Source organism: Mauremys mutica, chromosome 12 (assembly GCF_020497125.1).
Source record: "Mauremys mutica isolate MM-2020 ecotype Southern chromosome 12, ASM2049712v1, whole genome shotgun sequence".
Classification (NCBI taxonomy): domain Eukaryota; kingdom Metazoa; phylum Chordata; order Testudines; family Geoemydidae; genus Mauremys; species Mauremys mutica.
This window is the reverse complement of record NC_059083.1, coordinates 26,729,832-26,752,322: the sequence shown is the minus strand read 5'-3', so window position 1 is coordinate 26,752,322 and position 22,491 is coordinate 26,729,832. Positions and strand designations below refer to the sequence as shown.

Genomic DNA, 22,491 nt, shown 5'->3' with positions numbered 1-22,491 from the left:
CGGACCGCAGTTCGTCTCTCAGGAGTTTCAAAATTTTATGAAGGCAAATGGGATACACCACATCACGTCAGCACCATATCATCCGTCCACCAACGGATTAGCTGAAAGATTTGTGCAGACAATGAAAAACGCTTTGAAATCAGCAAAGGGACAACACTCCATTCAAAAGCGTCTGGATACCTTCTTACTTTCCTATAGAAACACACCTCATGCTACGACCCAGGCTTCCCCAGCCTTTCTAATGATGGGACGACAGCTGCGCACTTGCTTTGATCTGCTGAAACCTTCTGAACCCAGACAAACTGTGCAACATCAGCAGCAATATCAAGTCATCAGACGGGCACCCAGAGCAAAAGACCGAACCTTTAGCCCAGGACAGCCAGTTTTGGCTCGGAATTATACTTCCAGAGCTAAATGGGTCCCGGCCACAGTCATCACTCAAACAGGACCTGTTTCCTATACAGTCCTGACTGCAGAGAATCTTACTTGGCGGCGACATGTAGATCAGCTGTTGCCAGGTCATGCCAGTCTACAGGACCCATCTGCAGTTGAGGGGTCTGACTTCACCCCTCCTGGTGAGACACCGAATCATGAGTCACCTGTTCCTGACTGTTCTCCTCCATTACTGCCGGCAGCTGAGATACCCCTTTGCCCAGCACGAGCTGATACCACCTCCTCACCTATTCGTGCTGCGGACCCTGAGCCCCTAGTACTTTCGGGTGCAACAACACCAGAAGTTCGCCGTAATCCACCTAGAGACAGAAGGCCTCCTCATCGGCTGGATCTTTAGTTAGGGCGAACCCACGGTTATGGGGCAAAATAATCCCCAGGGTTTAGCCGGGAATGGAGGCAGTCTACCCTCCTTCTCTAGTTTAGTGTGTGTTTTATTTAGGGGATGTTCTTATTAGCGGGGGAGGAATATGTTGTGTATTTGGTTGTCATGGGTTTTGTTACTATGGCAACTGAGTTAGACTATTAAGGGATAGCTCAGCCGGTTTCAACCGGCTGAGTGAGCTCTCTGTCTCTGTAAATAAAATGGAGGTTTTGGTTAGCTGTCTGCTCTCTGGGCTCAAGTGATTTCTTCCTAAACCGGCTGCCCCAAGGATATAACAGTGTGTGTGTTTGGCTCAGTCTCCCTGTCCAAAATGACAATTTCCAGCATATTTATACACACACTTCCTTCATATTCTAGTTATTGAATGTGTGTCTATCAGTGTTATCATAGCAATCATTAATCAAATAGCAATGAACTACAGCATTACATTACCATGAATTACAGTCTGTTAAAATCATTACACTCAGCTACAAGCTGCCTTCACTAACACCCCTGTGTAAAGACACTGTGTTCACTCTGTGCCTCACGCCGGCTTAGTGCCTCTTTGGTAGCTGAAGGCCACTGTTGGCTGTGGGAGGAAGGTGGATGGGAGGCACAAGCAGTGGGGTCTTTCCCTGCTCCCTTCTACTGTTCTCCCCTCCCTTCCTATCACTCTCCCTGCCCCTTTCCCTCCCTCTTGTTTCTTTTCTAAAAGATAATAATTGGAGATATACCAGTCTCCTAGAACTGGAAGGGACCTCGAAAGGTCATTGAGTCCAGCCCCCTGCCTTCACTAGCAGGACCAATTTTTGCCCCAGATTCCTAAGTTGCCTTCTCCAGGATTGAGCTCACAACCCTGGGTTTAGTAGGCCAATATTCAGACCACTGAGCTATCCCTCCCCGCTAAGTCCTTGCTCCCCTTCCTGATGTTTCCCCTTCTTGCTTCCCACCAATGTCCTTTTACCCATCTCTCTGCTCCCCACCTCCTGGGGGCTCTGTCTAGTGTCCCCAGAGGAGGTTACCCCTCCTCAGGTAGGAAGGGTGACCCAGTGGTTAAGGCACAGGCCTGGGGCTCAGGTGTCCTGGGTTTGGTTCTCTGCTCTGCCACTGATTCCCTGCTTAGTCTTGGGAAAGACACTTGACCTCTGGGTTCCTTAGTTCCCACCTGCTATATGGGTCTAATGCTTGGCCTTGCCTCCTAGGCTAAATCCATTCAGAGCTGTGTGGTGATGGGGGAAATGGAGATACCAAGGTGAGTACATTTGGGCTGAATTTCTCCACAGCCTGAGAATGGATGCCAGCTCTGCACAGGAGAGGGAGGGGCTCAGGCCAGCTACGCACACAGGGGGATGGGCTTCTCCTTGCCCCCCGCCCCGCCCAGTGCAGCTCCTGCCGGGGTCTGGGGCTTCTCCTTCCCCTAATGTGCCACTGCACCCATCCAGCATGTGCGCCTAGGAGCCCTGCAACCTGCTGGGGCAACTTCAAAGGACCTGGGGCTCTCAGCTGCCACCACCACTACCAGGCACTGGACATCAGGTGGTGGGTTCCTGTTTGAAGGTTGCTAAGACAGCACTCTGCAGCCCAGATTTAGGCGCCTACTCATGAGAGTGGTGTGGCTTACGATACCCCTTTCCCCCTTGTCAGCCTCTCCCATTGGCTAGCTTACAGGGCTCCCCAGCTACTGAGGTGGCTTCTGTGAAGCGCATTCTAAGGTGCCTGTGTTGCCCATACATTGTCTAGGGAGTTTAGGCACTTGAGTCAGCTCTGAGGGTCACAATGCTGCTGTTCCTGTGATTTTCTTGCTGCCAAAAAATTACTCACTGTGATGCTCAGCATTGCAACACCCAAGTCCCTTCATGGATCGCCCCCTGTGCAACCAGTCACCCCTCCCCAGAGCACAGCTGAGCAATTCCTGATTGACATGGGGGTGTGCACAGGACAGAGCACAGGCTGCAGAGTGACACATCACAGTAAACCCAAATTCTCATCCTAGAGGTGCAATATTCCCTGTGAAAGTTGGGGTGACACAAAAAGGTTGGGAAGCAAATCCCATGACGCTGCCCCCAGCACCTACAGCTGGGACATTAAAATGGAACAAACAAGAATTGTTTGTAATGTTTTATTTACAGTAAGTAATTAAAGGTGGTTAGTAAATGGAGCCTTAATAACCACAGCATGGAAGGAAGATCCCCAGCTACTGAGAACAGTTTTCTTAATAGCACTAAAATAGCTCCAATGGCCAGGAATGAATGAGTTACAGTCTCACTTTCAGCAACATGTCATAAATCCCTCTGTTCTCTTTCCTTTCCTACTGCACACGAATAGATTTTGGTGTCTTCTGCTTTTCCACACCTGGTATAAGCAAAATCTCATTCACTTTCCTCCCCTAAACGCTCTCATGTTCCCTTTCCTTTCACGCTATCCTTTTCTACTCATTTTCCTAACCCTCACTTTTGATCCCTGTTTACTTTCCTGTGTCTCTACCACCCTCCTCCCGTCCCAGTTACAGATCATCCCCCATGGCTACCATGGCCACCACCCCCTGCCTGATTTTATCCCTTCCCCTCTTGCTGCCCCCGGCTGGTTCCCCTGTCAGGGATATTTTTCTGTCACTCTTCTCATTCCTGTTTTCCACTATTTCTCCTGGACTCTCCCTTTATTGTTTTATTTTCATTCACATTTTCCTTCTTGTTGCTTCTAATTCCCTCTGGTTAAACCCGCCCTGTCCCTGCCTCCCCCAGTGCTGCCAAACTCAAGAGTTTTTAAAAAATCATGAGACTAACTCAACAATGATTTTTTTTAGGATTATGTAATGGTTTTTCCATCAATCTGCACCCCTTGCCCATCCGTCACCCCCCCCATGTGTGTGACCAGTTGTCCTGAAGTGACTGTGGCCCCTGCAGCAGGAGCTCCGGCTGGGAGACCCCAGTGAGATCTAATCCCACAGATCTGTACCAACTGCTCCGTGCTGCTGCTTCTCCCCAACCCTCCAAACCCTGATTGATTCATGCTGTGTCCCTGCCACCCCCACCTCTGCCTGTCCCCAGCCCGGCTGCTAGTGCTGCCCCCTGCCCAGCCCCCACCTCTGCGCTCAGGGCCTCTCTGCCCCCTGCAGCCCCATGGTTCTTCCTCCTTCCCCCTCCCCTCCCTGGTGATGCAGGGAGGGAGGGGGAAGAGGTTCCACAGGTCATAGAGATGAGGCACCAGTGGCTGGGCAGATGAGAGTCCTCCAAGGTCATAGAGACTGGGGTCCATGAGGCTAGAGAGATTGATTTCTGGTTCCCCCCTCTGCTGTGTCTCAGGGACACAGGCTGAGCCGGGATCCCCCCACCCAGAGCCAGGGTCGGATTCTCTCCCCACGGACGGAGCCCGGCGGGAAAGTGAAGATCGGGGCCTCATCACCAACATCGACAAATGTCACCTGCCCCCGGTCACAGTCCAGACAAACCCGGATCCTGCTGGGGGACCGGCTCAGGGGCAGGGGGGTCACAGGGCAGGTGAGAGCCCAGAACTGACCCAGCAGCTCCACAGCCCAGATCCCCCGCTCAGGGCTACGGCTGATCCGTCCCTTCCTCTCCACAGACTCTCTGGCCACCCCCACAGCCCAGAATCCCTCACCCCCCACCTCCACCTCCCAGCAATGTCTCCCTGAGGTGAATCCCTCACAGCCCAGCACACGGGGCCAAGTGTCAAATCTCTCAGGGTTGTTGGGCAGTCGTTGCCATGTGTCTCCACATCTCACACTTTTCCAATCATCAGAGAGGACGAGCTCAGGATCAGCCGTGTCTGGATCCAGAGTCACATTTGCTGGGGGGAGAGAATCAGAGCGTTAGGGGCAGACCTCTGCTCTGGGGAAGGCTGGGACCATTTCTCATGCTCCCCAGCAGCCCTGTCCTGGCTGAGACAGGCCTGGATCTAAGAGAGTTGCCTCTGTCCTGGGCACCTGAGACTGAACAGGGATGTCACTGCAGTTCCTCAGTCTCTGTAAGGAGACCCACTTCATTAGTTTCCCATTTGCTTGCATAAGCTTCAGCTCCCAGCTACCCCTCTTGTTCTGTTCCATTACCAGGATGAGAGAGACCATCAAGAAAGGTTTTATTGAGCAGCGGCAGCTCCAGGCACCAGCGCTCCAAATGCGTGCCTGGGGCGGCAAGCCGCGGGGGATGGGGTGCCCTGCTGGTCGCTGCGAGGGCAGCAGTCAGGCAGCCTTCAGCGGCACGCCTCTGGGAGGTCCGCCAGTCCTGCTGCTTCAGCGGCAATTCAGCAGTGGGTACACTGAAGTTGCAGGTCCGGAGGACCTCCCGCAGGCATGCCGCCAAACCCGCGGGACCGGGGACCTCCCACAGGCAAGATGCCAAAGGCAGCCTGCCTGCCGTGCTTGGGGTGGCGGAATAGCTAGAGCCGCCACTGTTAGTGAGGACGGAGCAGAGGAAGCAGGTACAGTTTTGAAGTCCAGAGGGAATCTCCCTCCTCTAATGCAGCCTCCACTCCCAGGGCTGGGAACAGACAGGAAGGTGCAGCATTGGGAAAGAGCTATTTAATATCAGAGCATAGGAGGTGGCTTCGGGTGAGGTAGCACCATCCCCAGCCCAGGGAGAAGCTGCCAGCATCACAGGACGAGCATCTCCCCAATCCAGGAAGCAGGGAGCAGCCCAACCCTGCCCAAAGGAAAGACAGGATGTTGGAGAAGAGCGATGGGGAGATCTGCACTGGGATAAAGCAGAGGGATGTGTCAGCCCTCAGGGCAGAGAGCTTGTTCACAGGCTGCTCAGTGAGTGTTTCTGTTCAGCAGCGTGGGCATGAACTCAGCACTAAGGTCAGTGTCAGGACTATTTAGGGTGACCAGACATCCAGATTTTATTGGGACTGTCCCAATATTTACTTGTTTATCCTGCGTCCCGTCCAAACATTGATCGGATGCAAATTGTCTCAATATTTTGCCCTCCAGCACACAGGCTCGCGCCCGCCCCAACTCTGCCCACCCCCGCCCCAACTCCACCTCCTCCCTCCCCCACTGGATCCATCCCCAAATTCCCCACGCTGGCCCCGCCTCTTCCTCAAGCACACCGCATTCCTCCTCCTCCCCATCCCTCCCAGGCTTGCGTTAATCAGCTGTATGGTGGAGCAAGCGCTGGAGGTAGGGGTGAGAAGCAGGACGTGGCAGCCTGCTCAGGGGAGGTGGAGGCAGAGCGGAGGTGAGCTGGTGCTGGGGTACGGTGCTTGGAGCTGCCGATGGGTTCTCAGCCCCCACCAATTTTTCTTATGCTCCGGCGGCTCTTGTTTGTTTGTTTTTTCCCCTCCACCGCCAGCTCTTGGGTTTTTGTTTTTTTTTTTCTCCAGTGGCACATCCCCGCACCCACGTCCTGATATTTCACGTCTCTCTTCTGGTCATCCTAGGACTATTTGTGTGATGTCAGCTTGGGATCTCCACGGGTGTTCCAGCACCTTGGTAGAAGTTGGGGAGAGAGGTACTAGGTCGCCCTGCCCTCTCCATGGCCCTGCCCCACTCTTCATCTTCCCGCCGAGGCCCTGCCCCTGGCCAGGCTGGGAGCCTTGGCCACTATGGAGAGCCCCTGACCCTCCACCTTCCCATGTCCCCACTCTCCCGCGTGCACCACCCAGGGCAGGTGGAGGGTCCAGGAGGAAGAGGAGCAGGGGTGGGGCCACTGAGAGGGGCCAGCACCAGGAAGAAGCTGCACTAAAAAGGGGGAGCTGATCAGCTGCCCCTCCACGAAGCACAGTCATTGCCTGTGATGCTCCACGCCTGCCCAAGGCTTGCCGTTGGGGGGGGGGCAACATGGCCCCCTATCCCCAAACTATGGATCTCCTCGCTGTTTAATGGGTTATTTTTAGGGCTCTGTGTGTGCTGATTTTGTTGGTAACTTTAGTTACAATCCCATGAAGATGTTTTCACTAGCATTTTCTCATAATTTAAAGACAATCTCCAGCTGCAAACTCACCCTGTCTGTGTGCTTCTAGGGATTCCTCAATTCGTGTCTCCAGAGTGTCTGGCAGGGGAAAGGCGATGAGATTTCAGGCTATCATATTTATAACAGTGTCCCCACTCTGATCGCAAAGAGCTGTGTTTTCATCATGACAGAGAAACAGAGCGAGAGGCCCAGAGACACACTATCTGAAACCTTCTATTTCCTCTCTCATTCAGGCATCTCCCAGCAATGGAAACGTCCTTGCAGCCTCACATCCATCCCAGGACACACAATCTGTAAAGGAGATTTACTTTTCCCCTCATTATCCCCTCCCACCCCTCAGACTCCAGTTGGTTTGTCTCATTCACTCACTGCTTTTTGTCATACCCTAGACCCAGATCATACAAAGACTTTATCATAAAAGTAACTTTACCCACTTTGGTCCCTTTGGCCAGGGGTCGGCAGCATCATATTGTGTGATGGACACCTGACAAAATTACTGGACTTAGTGATGGACATTGGCGAGGTGTTATGTCATTCAGTCATCATTCAACCCATAAAATAACACAATTTTCCACACTGAAAAAAACATAACCTAGCTAGGTAGTTAATAATAAACAATAATAATAGTAATAATAAATTCAACTCACTTTTTTTGAATGTACCTCACTGCCGCAGTCTTTTTTTTTTTTTTTTTTTTTTAGGATGGGGGCATTGAAATAAATATTTATCCTAAAACCATATTTCAGTGCATTGTTGTCACTACTATTTTTCTTGTTTAAATAATATGTCTTATGGGAGAAGGAGTGAGTGTGTGTGTGTGTGTGTGTCCCACCTCTATACCGCTTTACCCCGTTTCTCTCCCCTGTCTGTGTCCCTTACATGGGAGATCCCCCATCATGTCACAGGATGTGGGAAACAGAGGAGGGGGGTCTCTCAGGGGAGCAGGGTTTCCCACCCTCTCACTGTGAGCAGGGCACCCCTCTCTGGGCAGGGGTTATCCCAGGGTGGGTGGGAACCTCCTCTGCCTCCTGACCAGGATATAGGGACAAGCTCTGGCTGTGGGTGGAGATCTGTTGTGATCAGGGGCCAGGGTGGAACAAATTCTTGGTGGGGTCGGGACTCACTTCTGGTGGCTCCCTGAAGTGGCTTCCCATTGTCCCTCATCGCTGCTGCTGCTGGAGAGCTAGGCTGAGGGGGTTTGTGCAGCTGGGGGAGGGGTAGCACTGAGGGGCTGGAGCTCGTCTGAGGGGGGCTGTGCAGTGGGGGAAAGACACTGAAGGGCTGGAGCTCGTCTGAGGGGGGCTGTGCAGTTGAGGGGCAGCACTGAAGGGCTGGAGCTAGGCTGAGGGGGGCTGTGCATTCAGCCACAGAGAAGTCCAATACCCTCTGTGTGGAGACAAAGGTCAAAGTGACGTGTGCATAATCAGTGGTAATAAACCAATGAGAGAAGAGAACAAGAACATAAAAATAGCTTGAAGAAAAAAAGCCCTGCCAATGAAATGTTCATGCATGTGCAGTGTATGACCTATATAAGATATTTAATATTCATATCACTCAAAGGTGACTGGAAAAGAACTAGTAAATATGCAATTTGGATGTGTATAATATGTTAGACATTGTAAGGGGTAATCAGAACATCATAGGAGAAATCCCCCATGACCCACCTATGCCCCGAGAGAAGGGAACTGGCCAGATCTTCTTTCTGTATGCAGTGGCTGGTAGCAAATATCCCAATGGCTGGTGATGGGGCACTAGACGGGGAAGAGCTCTGAGTTAGAGAGTAATTTTTCCCAGGTGTCTGACTGTTGGGTCTTGCTGAAATGCTCAGCGTCCAACTGACCAACATATTTGGGATAGGGAAGGAATTTTCCAGCAAGTCAAATTGCCAGAGACCATGTTTGTTTTTTGTTTCTTTTTTCCCCTTCCTCTCTCATATGGGGCATGTTTCATTTACAGATGTAAAACTACAATAAATGGTGGACTCTCTGTAACTTGAAGTCTTTAAATCAGTATTTGAGGGCTTCAGTAAGTCAGCCAAAGTTTACAGGGGGTCAGAGCAAATGGATCATGATAGTCCCTTCTGACATTAAAGTCTACGAGTCATTTCTTATTTTGTAATTGAAAGGCATGTTTTTGGAGCAAACAAAGGTTTGAATGAATCAACCTGAGTGTTCTGGACCCAAGTGTCTGGCATTCACACCCAACAATTAAATAGAAGCATCATCTAAGCATGAACCAATTGACCAGCACCATTTTCTTCCCACAGTCTCAGAAACTCATCCCAATTTGCATTCCTAGATCCATTTTAGGTACCTTTGAAGTTCCTCAGAGTCTCAGATAGCACAAAAGTTTTCTGGGAGAAACTGCTGACTCGCTCTTCCAGTTCAGGAGAAATCTCCTTTGGCTGTTGGAACTTCCCCTTCTCACACCTAGAGAGAAACAACATCATGTGATTATATTTCACTGTGTGACTCATTATAAGTTCTGGCTAGTGAGTTGCTGCTCTAATATGCCTGGAGTTTGAATTCCTCGACTTCTCCCAGCCTCAGAGCAGGTGCAACACAGCCCATGGCCGTACAACCTTCCCTTCAAAGGATTCATTAATATTGTGCAACTCTGGTCTGGTGAGATCAGCTCTGGGGACAAAAGGGGAATTGAGTCTCCATGGCAAATTCACTCCTTGGCCTCCATGCTCTGAGGGACAGGAGGTTCCCAGGTGAAGTGCTGTAGAAATCTGCCTCTAGGAACTAGACTGAGACACCAACTACCCCTTCCCCAGCTCATTCCTCACAGGTCTCCAAACAGTCCTCAGGCTGGGAAAGACTTGACCACTGCTGCCCTGGGCTGAATGGTAACCAGTGCCCCAGCAGTGACAGGCCCACAATCCTGAGGCAGCCAGTCCCCCAGGGATGTGACATCTCTAGGAAACATTTGAGGTCAGGCCTTGCCACTGAATGGAGAATTCCAGAGTCTTCTGAACCAGGGTGAGAACCTCAGGATTAAGTTTATCTGAGAAATTTGTATCCAAAATGTGACCTTCCCCACACATGTTGCTGTGGAGATGCAGTGCTAACATCATCTCCATGCTCTTTCCCAGCATTGCCAAGTATGTGTGGGAGTGAGAGAGAGACACATACCTGCTTAAGATGCTTCTGACATCCTAGAGGAGAGAGAGAGAGGAGAGAGAGATTAAAAATAAATCTCAGTACCACCTGACACACACTTGGGATTCCAGGAAAGAGATTTTGCAAATACAGGGAAAATCAGCCCTGCCCTGGCCCCGGGGCCATGGTTTCACTGAGCTAATGGGGTTTTTCCATCTCCAATATCAATGTGTCTGTCAGTCTGCAAAGAACAATCATCATTCACATGTTAGCAATGCACACATTGAGTTACACTGAGATCTCTGATTGCTGGACTCCTGTGCCCGTGGTTCAGGAGCTGTCCTGTCCCTGTGTTGGGATTTGGGATGTTTCCAGTTCAATCTCACCTGCAGGAATTCACATGCTGGCTTCTGACATTTCCCCTCCATCTCACTGATCAGCTCACTGAGACAGGAAATCTCCTCAGAGAGTTTGGTGATATTTTCATTCTGTATCTTCACAATCTCCTCGTCCAGCTTCTCCAGCTGGGCCAGCAGGAGTCGGTCTTGCTCCTCCAGGAAGTGCTGGAGTTCCTGAAATTCAGACACAATCTTCTGCCTCTCGGTTTCTGTCTGTTTCTATAAGAAATAAGGAAAGGGCTGGTCAGGAACATGGATGGAGCCTGATGACCTTCCATACAGTCTTACAAGAGAGAGTTTCTTTACAATCTCTAACACATCTGTGTAGAGACCAGGACATGAGCCGTCAGATCTAGTGCTCAGAGCTGCAGCTGGAAATCAGGAACTACAGCCAAAATCAGAGCTGGAGTCAAAGTCAGGATCTCAGCGAGGGTTGGGGCTACAGTCGAGCTCAGGCGTCATGCCCATGGCTGAGTCAGAATCAGAGTCTGGAGTCACACCAGGGATCGGGACTGGAGTCGGAGTCAGGCAGCCACACGAAGGGTTAAGCTGGAGTCAGATAACAGTACTGCAGGTCAGACCTGAGTCAGGGACAATGCCAGGGCTAAGCCAGAGTCAGGGTCCAGTCCAGCAGCAGATTGGGAGTTCACACAGTTGTTTGGACAACTTCACGTGACTCCTGCCGGCATAATTCATGCATCCGAACGTCTGCTCCAATCGGGAGCTTCGTAGGCAGATCCTCTGGTGGGCCAGAGTTCCACTAGCCCCTCCCCTGCTGGCTCTGGAGAGCGGCTGGGTTGTAATGACAGTCTCTGTGGACTGAGGTTCAAAACCCACCATTCTTCACATCCTGACACTTGACTATACACTGTGATCACAAGGGAGAGGATTCTCTTACAGCTTCCCATTGGGCCCCAATCTCTCTGAAAGGGCTGTCTCCATGTCTACTGGGGTATAGTCAGTGCAGTTTGGGAGAAAGGTTGTGAAAGCCACAAGGGGTCGTAATTAACTCATTAATTAAAATGTATCGTAGAACCTGCAGAAGATGCTGTTGTCCTTCTCCAGGGAGAGAACATTTGTGATATGCACACCTGTACACACACACACACACACACACACACACACAAAGTATCCCATGATCATGGAGAAACATACACAAGGCCACAGAGAAATCTAGCAATAAATATCCCTCTCACCTCCATGTCCCAGCAGGCAAAGAACAACAGGCACCTACCAGATACTCCTGGCTTCTCTTCTCTCCAGTCACTTTAAATCCCAGCAGCTTTTCTCTCTCTTCCCTCAGAGTCTTCAAATGGGGCTGGATTTTTTCCTGACAAACAGAAATGATTTGGCAGGTTTATTTTGAGGGTTGTAGGGGGTGGATGAGGGTTTTTTCCACCCAAAATTCAAGGTAACAGTCAGCCTTCCTAGATAGACTAGGTGGGTAAGGCAATATCTTCTGCTGGGCCAGCTCCTGTTGGTAAGAGAGTTACACACAACTCAGCTCTGAGGAACATACTCTTTCCCGGGTCTGAAGAAGAGCCCTGTGTAAGTTTGAAAGCTTGTCATTCACCCACAGAAGCTGGCCATGAGCAGATATTACTTCACCTACCTTGTCTCTCTAATATCCCGGGACCAACGCAGTTACAACAATACTGTGTACAACAGTGGCTCTTTCTAGAGGTAGGATATCAGAGGCACCAAGGAAATGAAACCTTATTTATGGAAATTGGGCGGGTTTTGTATTCAGATGGTTTGAAGTTATTACGTCCACTCTCTCCATTGAGTCGAACCAGTGAAAAACTGGTGTCCCATGACAGTGAATCTATAAAGATGTTTTTGAGAAGATTTAATGAACAGTGATACCAACCCCATAAGCCACCAGGGGCAGCCATATAGGCCGGGATGCTCAAGGGAGTCCAACCCCATTGACTTTCAGCCCTGTACCCCAGGGATTGGACTGGCTGGAGTAGGGCACACCCCATTAGATGTGTTGATTTGTGTTAGGAACAGCTGAGGTTTGCCCTAATGCTGTCCTAGCCCCTTTCTGGGGCAATGGCCTCTGGGTAGCTACCCCAAAATCCTCAGAAAAGACTCCGGAAGCAGTGGATTCTGGGAGATTTTAAAAGGCTGCCTGGTGGGACTAATGGAACCACCTTGGCTGGTCCTTGCCCACGAACACACGAGAACAGGTCAGACTGACACAGGTCCGCACTGCCCAGGGGTTAGTTCTGCTGAAGATAAGTCGAATCCCAGTGGTTCTTGGCATGGACCTGCGCTGTCTGGAGCACTTTTGTGTGCGGACTCAAGGTGCTCGGGGTCCCACACAGCGTTTAGCCCAGTGCCTCATGGAGCAGCACAGGAGTTCAGATTCCCAGTGGGAAACCTCATCTCCCTGCTGGGCCTAGGGCCTGTATCAAGGAGTCTTTTCCTCCTAATCTCTGCACTTCATCACTGCTCAGTGCTGCTGAAAGGGGCAGAGTAGCTAGAGGTTAGGGCACTGAACTGGGCCTTGGAAAACCAGGTTTTTATATCCAGCTCTGCCACGGATCTGCTGAGTCACCTTGGACAAGTCACTTCCCCTCACTGTGCCTCAGTTTCCCCTCCCACCCTTTGTCTGTCTTGTCCAGTTGGACTGTAAATGGATTGTCCCTCACTGGAGTTTGTGCAAGGCTTCCTACAATCGAGGTCAGATCTCATCTGGAGTCTGTAGGGGATGCAAATAACAATAAACACTGTGATAAAACCAGTAATACCAGCCACAGCTTGTAACTCTCCCTATAAGCTGTCATGCAATGAAGGCTACACACAGCTGAATGACACAGTTATACCATTAACCTGTAATTAACATCCAAAGTTATCACCCATCAGACTGGACAGCAACTCGGTACCTTGTACTCCTGGGCAGCCTCCTCTATGGGAACCACCATGTGAGCGCGGTGAGCCCTGGACTCTCTGCAGATCACACAGATGGGGGTTTGATCTTCTTCACAGAACAGTTTCAGAGCCTCCACCCTGCCCCCTCCTGCTCCCTTTGCTGCCTGTAAGCTCAGTCGCTTGGCAATTTCTAGGACATTTGCCAGCTGCCTGTTGGGCCTGAGGTTTCCCTGTTGCACAGTTTCTCTGCACTGAGGGCAGGAGGCGGCTGTATCAGATCCCTCCCAGCACTGGGTGATGCAGGCTCGGCAGAAATTGTGCCCACACTCCAGAATGACAGGTTCTGTGAAATACTCCAGACAGACGGGACATGTCGCTTCCTCCTGGAGACTTTCCACGGGGTTCTCTGCAGCCATGGCTCCCTCTGGGCAGTTTGTAACAGGCTTTGTTTCAAATTCCTGAATTCAGGCTATGCCCCGCCTGCAGCAGCAAGGGGGAGTTTCCTTGCCTGAAAATGACTCAGGCTGTTTGCAGAGCAGGAAGGACCCAGCCAATTTCACCCCTGGAGGCTTTAGTGAAAAAATGTATCACTAGGGCTCTGGTCCTGCAATCAGCCCCTGTGCTGGTGGGGAGGGTGACTGGGGCATCCCCCTGTGAGGAGGAGCCTGCAGGAGCAGGAGCTGTGTGTTAGGAGTGATAGTCAGGCTGGGCAAAATTTTGTTATACTATATCATTTGGACAGATGTTTATTTTAAGCAATTTTTATTTTTATTGATTTAAACTTTCACAACAAGCTGGGTTTTAAGCATTTCATTCCGGGGAGCTCGCACTAGGGCCTGCAGGGCACATGGTGTGGGATAAACAGAGACCTCTCAGGCCACTTTCCTCTTGTGGCTGCAGGAGGGGATGTGGGGACAGACTGAGGAGGCCTGGGGCAGTCTGGGAAGCTGCCATCGGGGACAAGGAGAGGGAATTCGGCTGTGGTGGGGGAGCCGTGCTGGGCAGAGATGCTGCTGCAGATGCATCTAGTTCCCTGGATCATGTCCACATTGGGGGCATCATCATCAAATGGGTGAGCAATGCACCCTAGGTATGTATCCCACAGTGCAGTGTTGTGGGAAGGAAGAGCTGATCACTGCGCATATTGGGATTCTCTGAGTTCTCCCCTGAGAGCAGCACCACGAGTAGCTCTGAGCTCTGCATGCTGAGGAATGGCAAAGCAGTACAGCTGTCTGCCTGCTGTGATATTCCTAGTGCAGAGCAGAACAGGAGCATGCCAATGATTTGCTCTTGTTTGTTCCCCAAAGGGAGCAGCACACTCAGCTGTCAGATACTTCCTGGAGCTTTGAGAGGGGAGGGGCACATGCCTCCAGGGCAGCAGAGATCAAAATACTGAGCAGAGCAGTCAGGGCAGGCATTGTGAGACACTGAAGGAAGCCAGTTCTGTCCACAAAACAATCAGCAGTGTCTACACTGGCTCTTTGTCAACAATAAAGGGAGGGGAAAAGACAAAAAAGTCTCTCCAAGGGGTTGTGACGTTGCACTCCATATGCTTTATGAAATTAGACTTATGAATCTGGAATGTGCTTTATGCCAAAGGTTTCTTATAACATATTGGAAACTGGAATGTCTGGAGGGCAGAGGTGTGCCCATTCTGGCAGGACGGTTGTTCTCAGTGGCACCCCAGCACATCAAGTGACAGTCTCAAAGGGGTCTCTGTGACTGAACCTGTCACGGGGGTGGATGTTTTTTGTTGCTCGGGGTCCAACACAGTGTTTATCTCAGGGTATGGCTACACTGGCAATTTGCAGCGCTGGAAAGCCTCCACCAGCGCTGCAATTAGTAAGTGGCCACACCTGCAGGGCACTTCCAGCGCTGCAACTCCCTGGCTGCAGCGCTGGCCGTACACCTCACTCGGCATGGGGAATAAGGATTCCAGCGCTGGTGCTGCAGCGCTGGTCATCAAGTGTGGCCACACACCAGCGCTGTGTTTGGCCTCCAGGGTATAAGGATGTATCCCAGAATGCCTGTTCAGCCACTCTGCTCATCAGGTCAGACTCTACTGCCCTGGCCTCAGGTGACCCGCCCTTTAAATGCCCTGGGAATTTTAAAAATCCCCTTCCTGTTTGCTCAGCCAGGTGTGGAGTGCAATCAGTGAATCTTTACAGGTGACCATGCCTCTATGTGGCAAACGAGCCCCAGCATGGAGCAATGGCGACCTGATGGACCTCATCAGTGTTTGGGGGGAGGAATCTGTGCAGGCACAGCTGCGCTCTAGCCGTAAGAATTATGATACCTTTGCCCAGGTATCAAGAGCCATGCTGGAAAGGGGCCATGAGCGTGACGCGCTGCAGTGCAGGGTTAAAGTAAAGGAGCTGCGGAGTGCCTACTGCAAAGCACGTGAGGGGAACCGCAGATCCGGCGCTGCCCCCACGACCTGCCGGTTTTACAAGGAGCTGGATGCGATTTATGGGGGTGACCCCTCTGTAAATCCAAGGACCACAATGGACAGTTCAGAGCCGGTAGAGGAGGGGGAGGCAGACAGTGAGGCTACTGTGGTGGGGGAAGACACCCCGGAGTCCCAGGAGGCATGCAGTCAGGAGCTCTTCTCAAGCCAGGAGGAAGCTAGCCAGTCGCAGCCCCTGGGGCTTGGTGCAGAAGAATCACAGGAGCAGGTCCCAGGTAAGCAGCTTTTATTGCAATGCAAAGGTTTTGGGAGAGGAGGGGGGTGGTATGGCTGCATGCCTAGACATGGAATATCCCATTGATGTGGTCTATCACGTTGCGGTAATCGGCCTCTGTAATCTCTTCAAAAGTTTCTGCAAGAGCATAGGCAATGCGCGTGACCAAGTTTAAAGGGAGAGCCAGTGTGGTCCCTGTCCCAGTCAGGCTAACGCGTCTGCGCCACTGTTCGAGGAGGGGTGGGGGAACCATGGCTGAACACAGGCAAGCTGCATAGGGGCCAGGGCGGAATCCGCATTGTTGTAGGAGACCCTCCCTTGCTTCTTTGGTAACCCGCAGCAGGGAGATATCTTCAAGTATTAACTCCTGTGGGAAATGGAGGGAGTGTTTCAGTGCTGGTTTCCCCAAGTGCTCCTTGCTGCCTGCCTTTAACAAAGCCCAAAAACAGGCACTGTCCCCATGAAGCAAAAAGCATCCCTGCCCAAGCAAACCGCGGCAGGAACCCCAGGGTTAATTCCTGAGGGACATGGCAGTGCTGCTTTCCCCAAGTGCTGCTTGCTGCCTGCCTTTAACAAAGCCCCAAAACAGGCACTGTCCCCATGAAGCAAAAAGCATCCCTGCCCAAGCAAACCGCGGCAGGAACCCCAGGGTTAATTCCTGAGGGACATGGCAGTGCTGCTTTCCCCAAGTGCTGCTTGCTGCCTGCCTTTAACAAAGCCCCAAAACAGGCACTGTACCCTAACTTACCATTTCTGGGAGGCTGTGAATTCTCTAGCTGTGTTTGAAATGTCTGAGGAATGCTACAGTGTGAGACTTGAAACTAACTTCAGATTATACACAATGCAGGCTCTATTAAAATGTATCATTTGCTGATTTTTTACAGTGTCCTTGACTAGTCCTGGTCCGGTGTTATCAGTGACTGAAAGAAAGCTTCAGAACCTGAGAAGGAAGCCTAACAAAAGCAAAGAAGATTTGGTGAAGGCAGTTATGAACCAGTGTGCAACAGAGAATAAAACTGCGCAGGAATGGAGAGAAAAGATGCAGCACTGGAAGGAAACAGAAAGCAGGAGAAAGGCGTTGACGCTGAAGAAAACCACGAGGCAGCTTATAAACTTCATGGCGCGCCAAACAGACTGTATGCAGTCACTGGTAGCAATGCAGGCAGAGCACTACCGTGCCAAACCCCCACCCTCCCAAACCTCTTTCCCCTATGCACCAATGTCAGCTCCAAGTCCCGTTCCCCAGCATCCAGGTTCTTACCTACACCATCACCAGCTGCCCCCGACACCTGTATGGTCACCTATGAGCCCAGAGAACTACGACCCTTACCCTCTGCACTCAACCCCCATCACCATGCAACAGTACAATCCTGAGGTGCACAACAGCACTCCTGGCAGTACATATGCAAAACTATGAATGTACAGTTCAACAACCAACCCCCCTGCCCGTTTATTTGCTTTTTTTTAAATAAATGATTTCTTTGATTATGAAACAGTTTTTATTATTGCATAAAGTGAAAGATAACAAACCCCAAGGAAAACACAGGTAACAAACATCAAGGAAAACACAGGCACTTAAAAGCACTGTAACCAGTGCACGTCACTCCTGGTCAAGGCAAAAAACATTACTGTCGGCTTTCAGCCTCATTCCTCCCTCAAGGCATCCCTAATCCTTGTTGCCCTGTGGTGGGCGTCTCTAGTAGCCCTGCTGTCTGGCTGTGCAAATTCAGCCTCCAGGACTTGCACCTCGTTGGTCCATGCCTGGCTGAATGTTTCACCCTTCCCTTCACAAATATTATGGAGGGTACAGCACGCGGATATAACCGCAGGGATGCTGCTTTCCCCCAAGTCTAGCTTCCCATAAAGAGCTCTCTAGCGCCCCTTTAAACGGCCGAAAGCACACTCCACTGTCATTCGGCACCGGCTCAGCCTGTAGTTGAAACGGTCCTGGCTCCTGTCCAGCTTCCCTGTATAGGGTTTCATGAGCCAAGGCATTAATGGGTAAGCGGGGTCCCCAAGGATCACAATGGGCATTTCAACGTCCCCTACTGTGATCTTCCGGTCTGGGAAAAATGTCCCTTCCTGCATCTTCCTGAACAGGCCACTGTTCCGAAAGATGCGTGCATCATGCACTTTTCCAGGCCAGCCTGTGTAAATGTCAATGAAACGCCCATGGTGATCCACAAGCGCCTGGAGAACCATAGAGAAATACCCCTTGCGATTAATGTACTCGTAGGCTAGGTGGGGTGGTGCCAGAATAGGAATATGTGTCCCATCTATTGCCCCTCCACAGTTAGGGAAACCCATTTCTGCAAAGCCATCCACAATGTCCTGCACATTCCCCACAGCCACGGTTCTCCTTAGCAGGATGCAATTAATGGCCCTGCAAACTTGCATCAAAACGATTCCCACGGTCGACTTTCCCACTCCAAACTGGTTCCCGACCGATCGGTAGCTGTCTGGAGTTGCCAGCTTCCAGATTGCCATAGCCACACGCTTCTCCACCGTCAGGGCAGCTCTCAATCTCGTGTCCTTGCGCCGCAGGGTGGGGGCGAGCTCAGCACACAGTCCCATGAAAGTGGCTTTTCTCATACGAAAGTTCTGCAGCCACTGCTCGTCATCCCAGACTTCCATGACAATGTGATCCCACCACTCACTGCTTGTTTCACGAGCCCAAAAGCGGTGTTCCACGGTGCTGAGCATTTCCGTTACCGCTACAAGCAATTTCATGTCACCCGCATTAGGCAAATCCAGATCATCGTCGGACTCCTCACTGTCACTTTGGAGCTGAAGGAATAGCTCAACTGCCAAACGTGATGTGCTGGCGACAGTCATCAGCAAAGTCCTCAGCAGCTCAGGCTCCATTTCACACAGAAAGCGTGCTGCACTTACAATGGCTAGAAACGTGGACGGGGAAACTGTACTGCTGGGAAGTGAAGCGATGCACCACGGGGCGTTGGAACAGGAAGCGGAATGACCCACACACTTCCTTCCCCTTCCCACAATACTCAGCGGCAAAACAGCGCCAAAACAGGACGAGGTGCTCTGTGGGATAGCTGCCCACAATGCATCTCTCAGTACAGCGCTGGAAATGCTGCCAATGTGGCCACACTGCAGCGCTGGCCCTGCACAGCTGGACGACCAGCGCTGCAAACTACCAGCGCTGCAACTCGTCAGTGTAGCCATACCCTCAGTGATCTCCTCTAGTGCAGGCCGGTAGCATCTGAGTTTAACCCCTCATGGAGCAGCACAGGAGTTCAGAAGCCCAGTGAGCCTCCCTGCTGAGCCTAGGGCCTTTATCAAGGAGTCTTTTCCTCCTAATCTCTGCACTTCATCACTGCTCAGTGCTGCTGAAAGGGGCAGAGTAGCTAGTGGTTAGGGCACTGAACTGGGCCTTGGAAAACCAGGTTTTTATGTCCAGCTCTGCCACGGATCTGCTGAGTCACCTTGGACAAGTCACTTCCCCTCACTGTGCCTCAGTTTCCCCTCCCACCCTTTGTCTGTCTTGTCCAGTTAGACTGTAAATGGCTCGGGGCAGAGATTGTCCCTCACAGGGTTTTGTGCAGGGTCCCCTGCAATTGAGGTCAGAGCTCATCTGGGGTCTGTAGGGGATTCAAATAACAATAAACACTGTGATACAACTAGTAATACCAGCCACAGCTTGTAACGCCCCCATCAGCTTTCATGCAATGAAGGCTACACACATCTGAATGATACAGTTACATCATTAACCTGTAATTAACATCCAAAGTTATCACCCATTAGACTGGACAGCAACTTGATACCTTGTACTCCTGGGCAGCTTCCTGTATAGGAACCACTGTGTGAGTGCGGTGAGCCTGGGATCTGCTGCACACCACACAGATGGGGGTTTGATCTTCTTCACAGAACAGTTTCAGAGCCTCCTGGTGTTCCCCACACACCCCGTCCCCTCCTGTTCCCTTTGCTGCCTGTAAACTCAGTTGCTTGGCGATTTCTAGGACATTTTCCAGCTGCCTGTTGGGCTTGAGGTTTCTCTGTTGCACAGTTTCTCTGCACTGAGGGCAGGAGGCGGCTGTAGTGGATCCCTCCCAGCACTGGCTGATGCAGGCTCGGCAGAAATTGTGCCCACACTCCAGAGTGACAGGTTCTGTGAAATACTCCATACAGACGGGACATGTCGCTTCCTCCTGCAGACTTTCCACTGGGTTCTCTGCAGCCATGGCTCCCTCTGGGCCAGGGGCGGCAGGTTTGTATAATTTTTGGTGGTGCCCAGAATGGGTCCAAGTCCTGCCCCCCTCCCCACACACACACCTGCCTAAGGCTTTGGGAGGGAGTTTGGGTGTGGGAGGGGTGCGGGCTCTGGGAGGGAGTTTGGATGCTGGGTGCGGGCTCTGGGCTGGGGTAGGGGGTTGGGGTGCAGGAGGGGGTGTGAGGTGCAGTGCTTACTTCAGGTGGCTCCTGAAAGTGACCCACACACCCCTCTGGCAGCAGCTCCTAGGCAGGGGGGCCAGAGGTCTCCATGCGCTGCTGCCTGCAGTTCCCATTGGCTGCAGCTCTAGTGGCAGAGTTGGCGCTTGAGGTGGGGGCAGCACATGGAGACACCCCCTCCTGCAGGGGTCACAGAGACATGCTGGCTGCTTCCAGGAGTGATGCGCTGCATGGAGTGAGGGCGGGCAGGAAGCCACTTTAGCCCCGCTGCGCTGCCAGGAGATTTTAAATGGCCCGGGGGCAGCATGAGGGGCTGGGAGATGCTCTGGGGGAAGTGCGTGGGGGTGGCAGGTGGGACCAGGTCTCTCGAACATTGATGGAGCTGTGCTCCTGTGCTCTGAATATTCCTGGAGCACAGGCACCACAGGCCCATACAACTCGCCGCCCCTGCTCTGGGCAGTGGAACAGGGACAGTTTCACTTTCCTGATGTCAGGAATATAGGGGCAGGTTAGTGATGGGGATGATGTACCAGCACTGATGGTGAAAAAAAAATCTAAATAAAAACAAAAATCAAAAGCCTTGTTCCCCAACTGCCCCAGCCAGGGCCACCAGAATGCATCCCACACTGCCAGAGCCAGACTCTCATGCCTCCACCCCACTCTGTCCCAGTCAGGGCCCCATGCACCTCCAACACCCCAGCCCAAGCCCTCTACCGCCCATGCCAGTGCCCCCTCCTCATTCTGCATTCAAATACCTCCCCCTATGCACTCAGGGGTCCCCCTCAAGCAACACCTCTGTGCTCCCCAGAAATCCCCACAGCCAATGTCCCCCTTGCCTCTCTCAGCCCCCCTCCACACACCACCAGTCCAATGTGCCCACCAACCAAAACCAAGAGAAAGACAGATTAACACAAAGTGCAGAACTTTTAATATTTTTTTAAAGCGTGGGGGGGAGGTGACCCGAGGTACCGCCAGTACACACCCAGAGCAGACCCCCAGTAGACCCTACCCCCGGCTGGTGCACCCCAGTTGACCAAAGACCAAGAATTAGCACAGGACAGTGGGTGCCACTCCCCTCCCCCAACCAACCCCACAGAGCCAACCCCCTGCATCCCCATCCCAGCCAGGCCAATCCCCCACAACTCTCTCAAACCCTGCTGCAGCCTTTGCCAGCCCCAACCCCACACAGCCTGGGAGTTCCCCTCCCCGCAGCTGCACTGAAACTGCCAGGTGAGGAGGGCAAAGGCAGGTAAATCGATGCTGCCCCACTGAGCTACCCCTCCCCTCCAAACCAACAACCCCCCCTGCAGTGAGCCAGGCGCAGCCACGTACGGGTGGGGGAGTGCAGGCGTGGGGCAACGAGCAGCCCTCCCCTGGCCCCCCATCTAAGAGCAAGTCAAGGCCCCTGCACCCGAGCCAGGCGCCCGCAGCAGCCACGTGGCACTGCAGGAGGAGCGAAGAACAGAACCGGCAGCAACCGCTGGAACCCGAAAGCGAAACCAAAACTCGCGCAGGCGCAGTAACGAGCCTTTAAAGCTTTTTTAAAAAACGATTGGGTAACCGGGAGCCAATCATGTTCTCGGGAGGGAAATTAAAAACCAACCAACAACAAAGGCGGAAGCCCCGCCCCCAGGGGCGGCCCCAGAACAGGCGACATTCGCTGCATGAGAGAAGCTGCGTGAGGCCGGCTGGGCTCTGCCTTAGCAGCTCCTGCAGCAGCCGCTGGGTGTTTCCCTTCCTGGGACTGACTCGGCTGCTGCTGAGTGGGGAGGAGCCCCCGGGAACATTGCAGCCTGCAGGCACAGGGCTGCCCGGGGGGGGGCAAAGGGGGCAATTTGCCCCGGGCCCCGGGCTCCGCAGGGGCCCCCAAGAGAACAGCGGAGGCTCCCGCCTCTGCCCCTCTCCTGGAGCCTTAGCACATCAAGCGCCGTGTCTCCGGCGGGGCCCCTGAGCCCCGCCCCGCTCAGAGCCGCGTGGTGAGGGGCGGGGCTGCGAGCTCCGGGCTGAGCTCTGTTCCCTCCGCTCGGCATGGAGCTCCCAGCCCCGCCCCCTCACCACGTGGCTCTGAGCGGGGCGGGGCTCAGGCCCCACCGGAGACACGCTGCAGGTGTTCAGCCGAGGCGCTGAGGCTCCGGGTGAGGAGGGAGCCGGGGGTAAGAGGCTGGGGCTAGGGGGGTTGGCTAAGGGGCAGAGAGTCCTGGGGACAGTCAGGGCAGAGGTTGGGGGGCTGGTCAGGGGGCAGGGAATGGGGGGGTTGGATTGTGGGCATTCGGGGGG

At 52.5% G+C, this 22,491-nt stretch overlaps 1 protein-coding gene across 1 annotated transcript; it reads right to left on the bottom strand.

The window, feature by feature from the left end:
• Positions 1–3,950: 3,950 nt before the first annotated feature.
• LOC123345235 (zinc finger protein RFP-like) lies at positions 3,951–20,014 on the bottom strand. The gene is made up of 7 exons (XM_044981963.1): positions 19,590–20,014; positions 11,481–11,576; positions 10,235–10,465; positions 9,882–9,904; positions 9,058–9,173; positions 6,775–6,822; positions 3,951–4,621 (listed from the first exon to the last, which is right to left on the bottom strand). Exons 1-7 carry the CDS (start codon positions 20,004–20,006, stop codon positions 4,113–4,115), a joined length of 1,440 nt encoding a protein of 479 aa, XP_044837898.1. The 5' UTR covers positions 20,007–20,014; the 3' UTR covers positions 3,951–4,112.
• Positions 20,015–22,491: the final 2,477 nt, after the last annotated feature.

Bases quoted from the DNA above. Each gene is read 5' to 3' on its own strand.
- LOC123345235 (XM_044981963.1), bottom strand. From the start codon at position 20,006: ATGGCTGCAGAGAACCCAGTGGAAAGTCTGCAGGAGGAAGCGACATGT. The intron at 6,823-9,057 runs GTACCTAAAATG...TTCCCCTGCCAG, and splicing joins GACTCTGAGGAACTTCAAAG to ACACTCTGGAGACACGAATT. The intron at 4,622-6,774 runs GTGAGTTTGCAG...CTCTCCCCCCAG, and splicing joins CCTAGAAGCACACAGACAGG to CAAATGTGACTCTGGATCCA.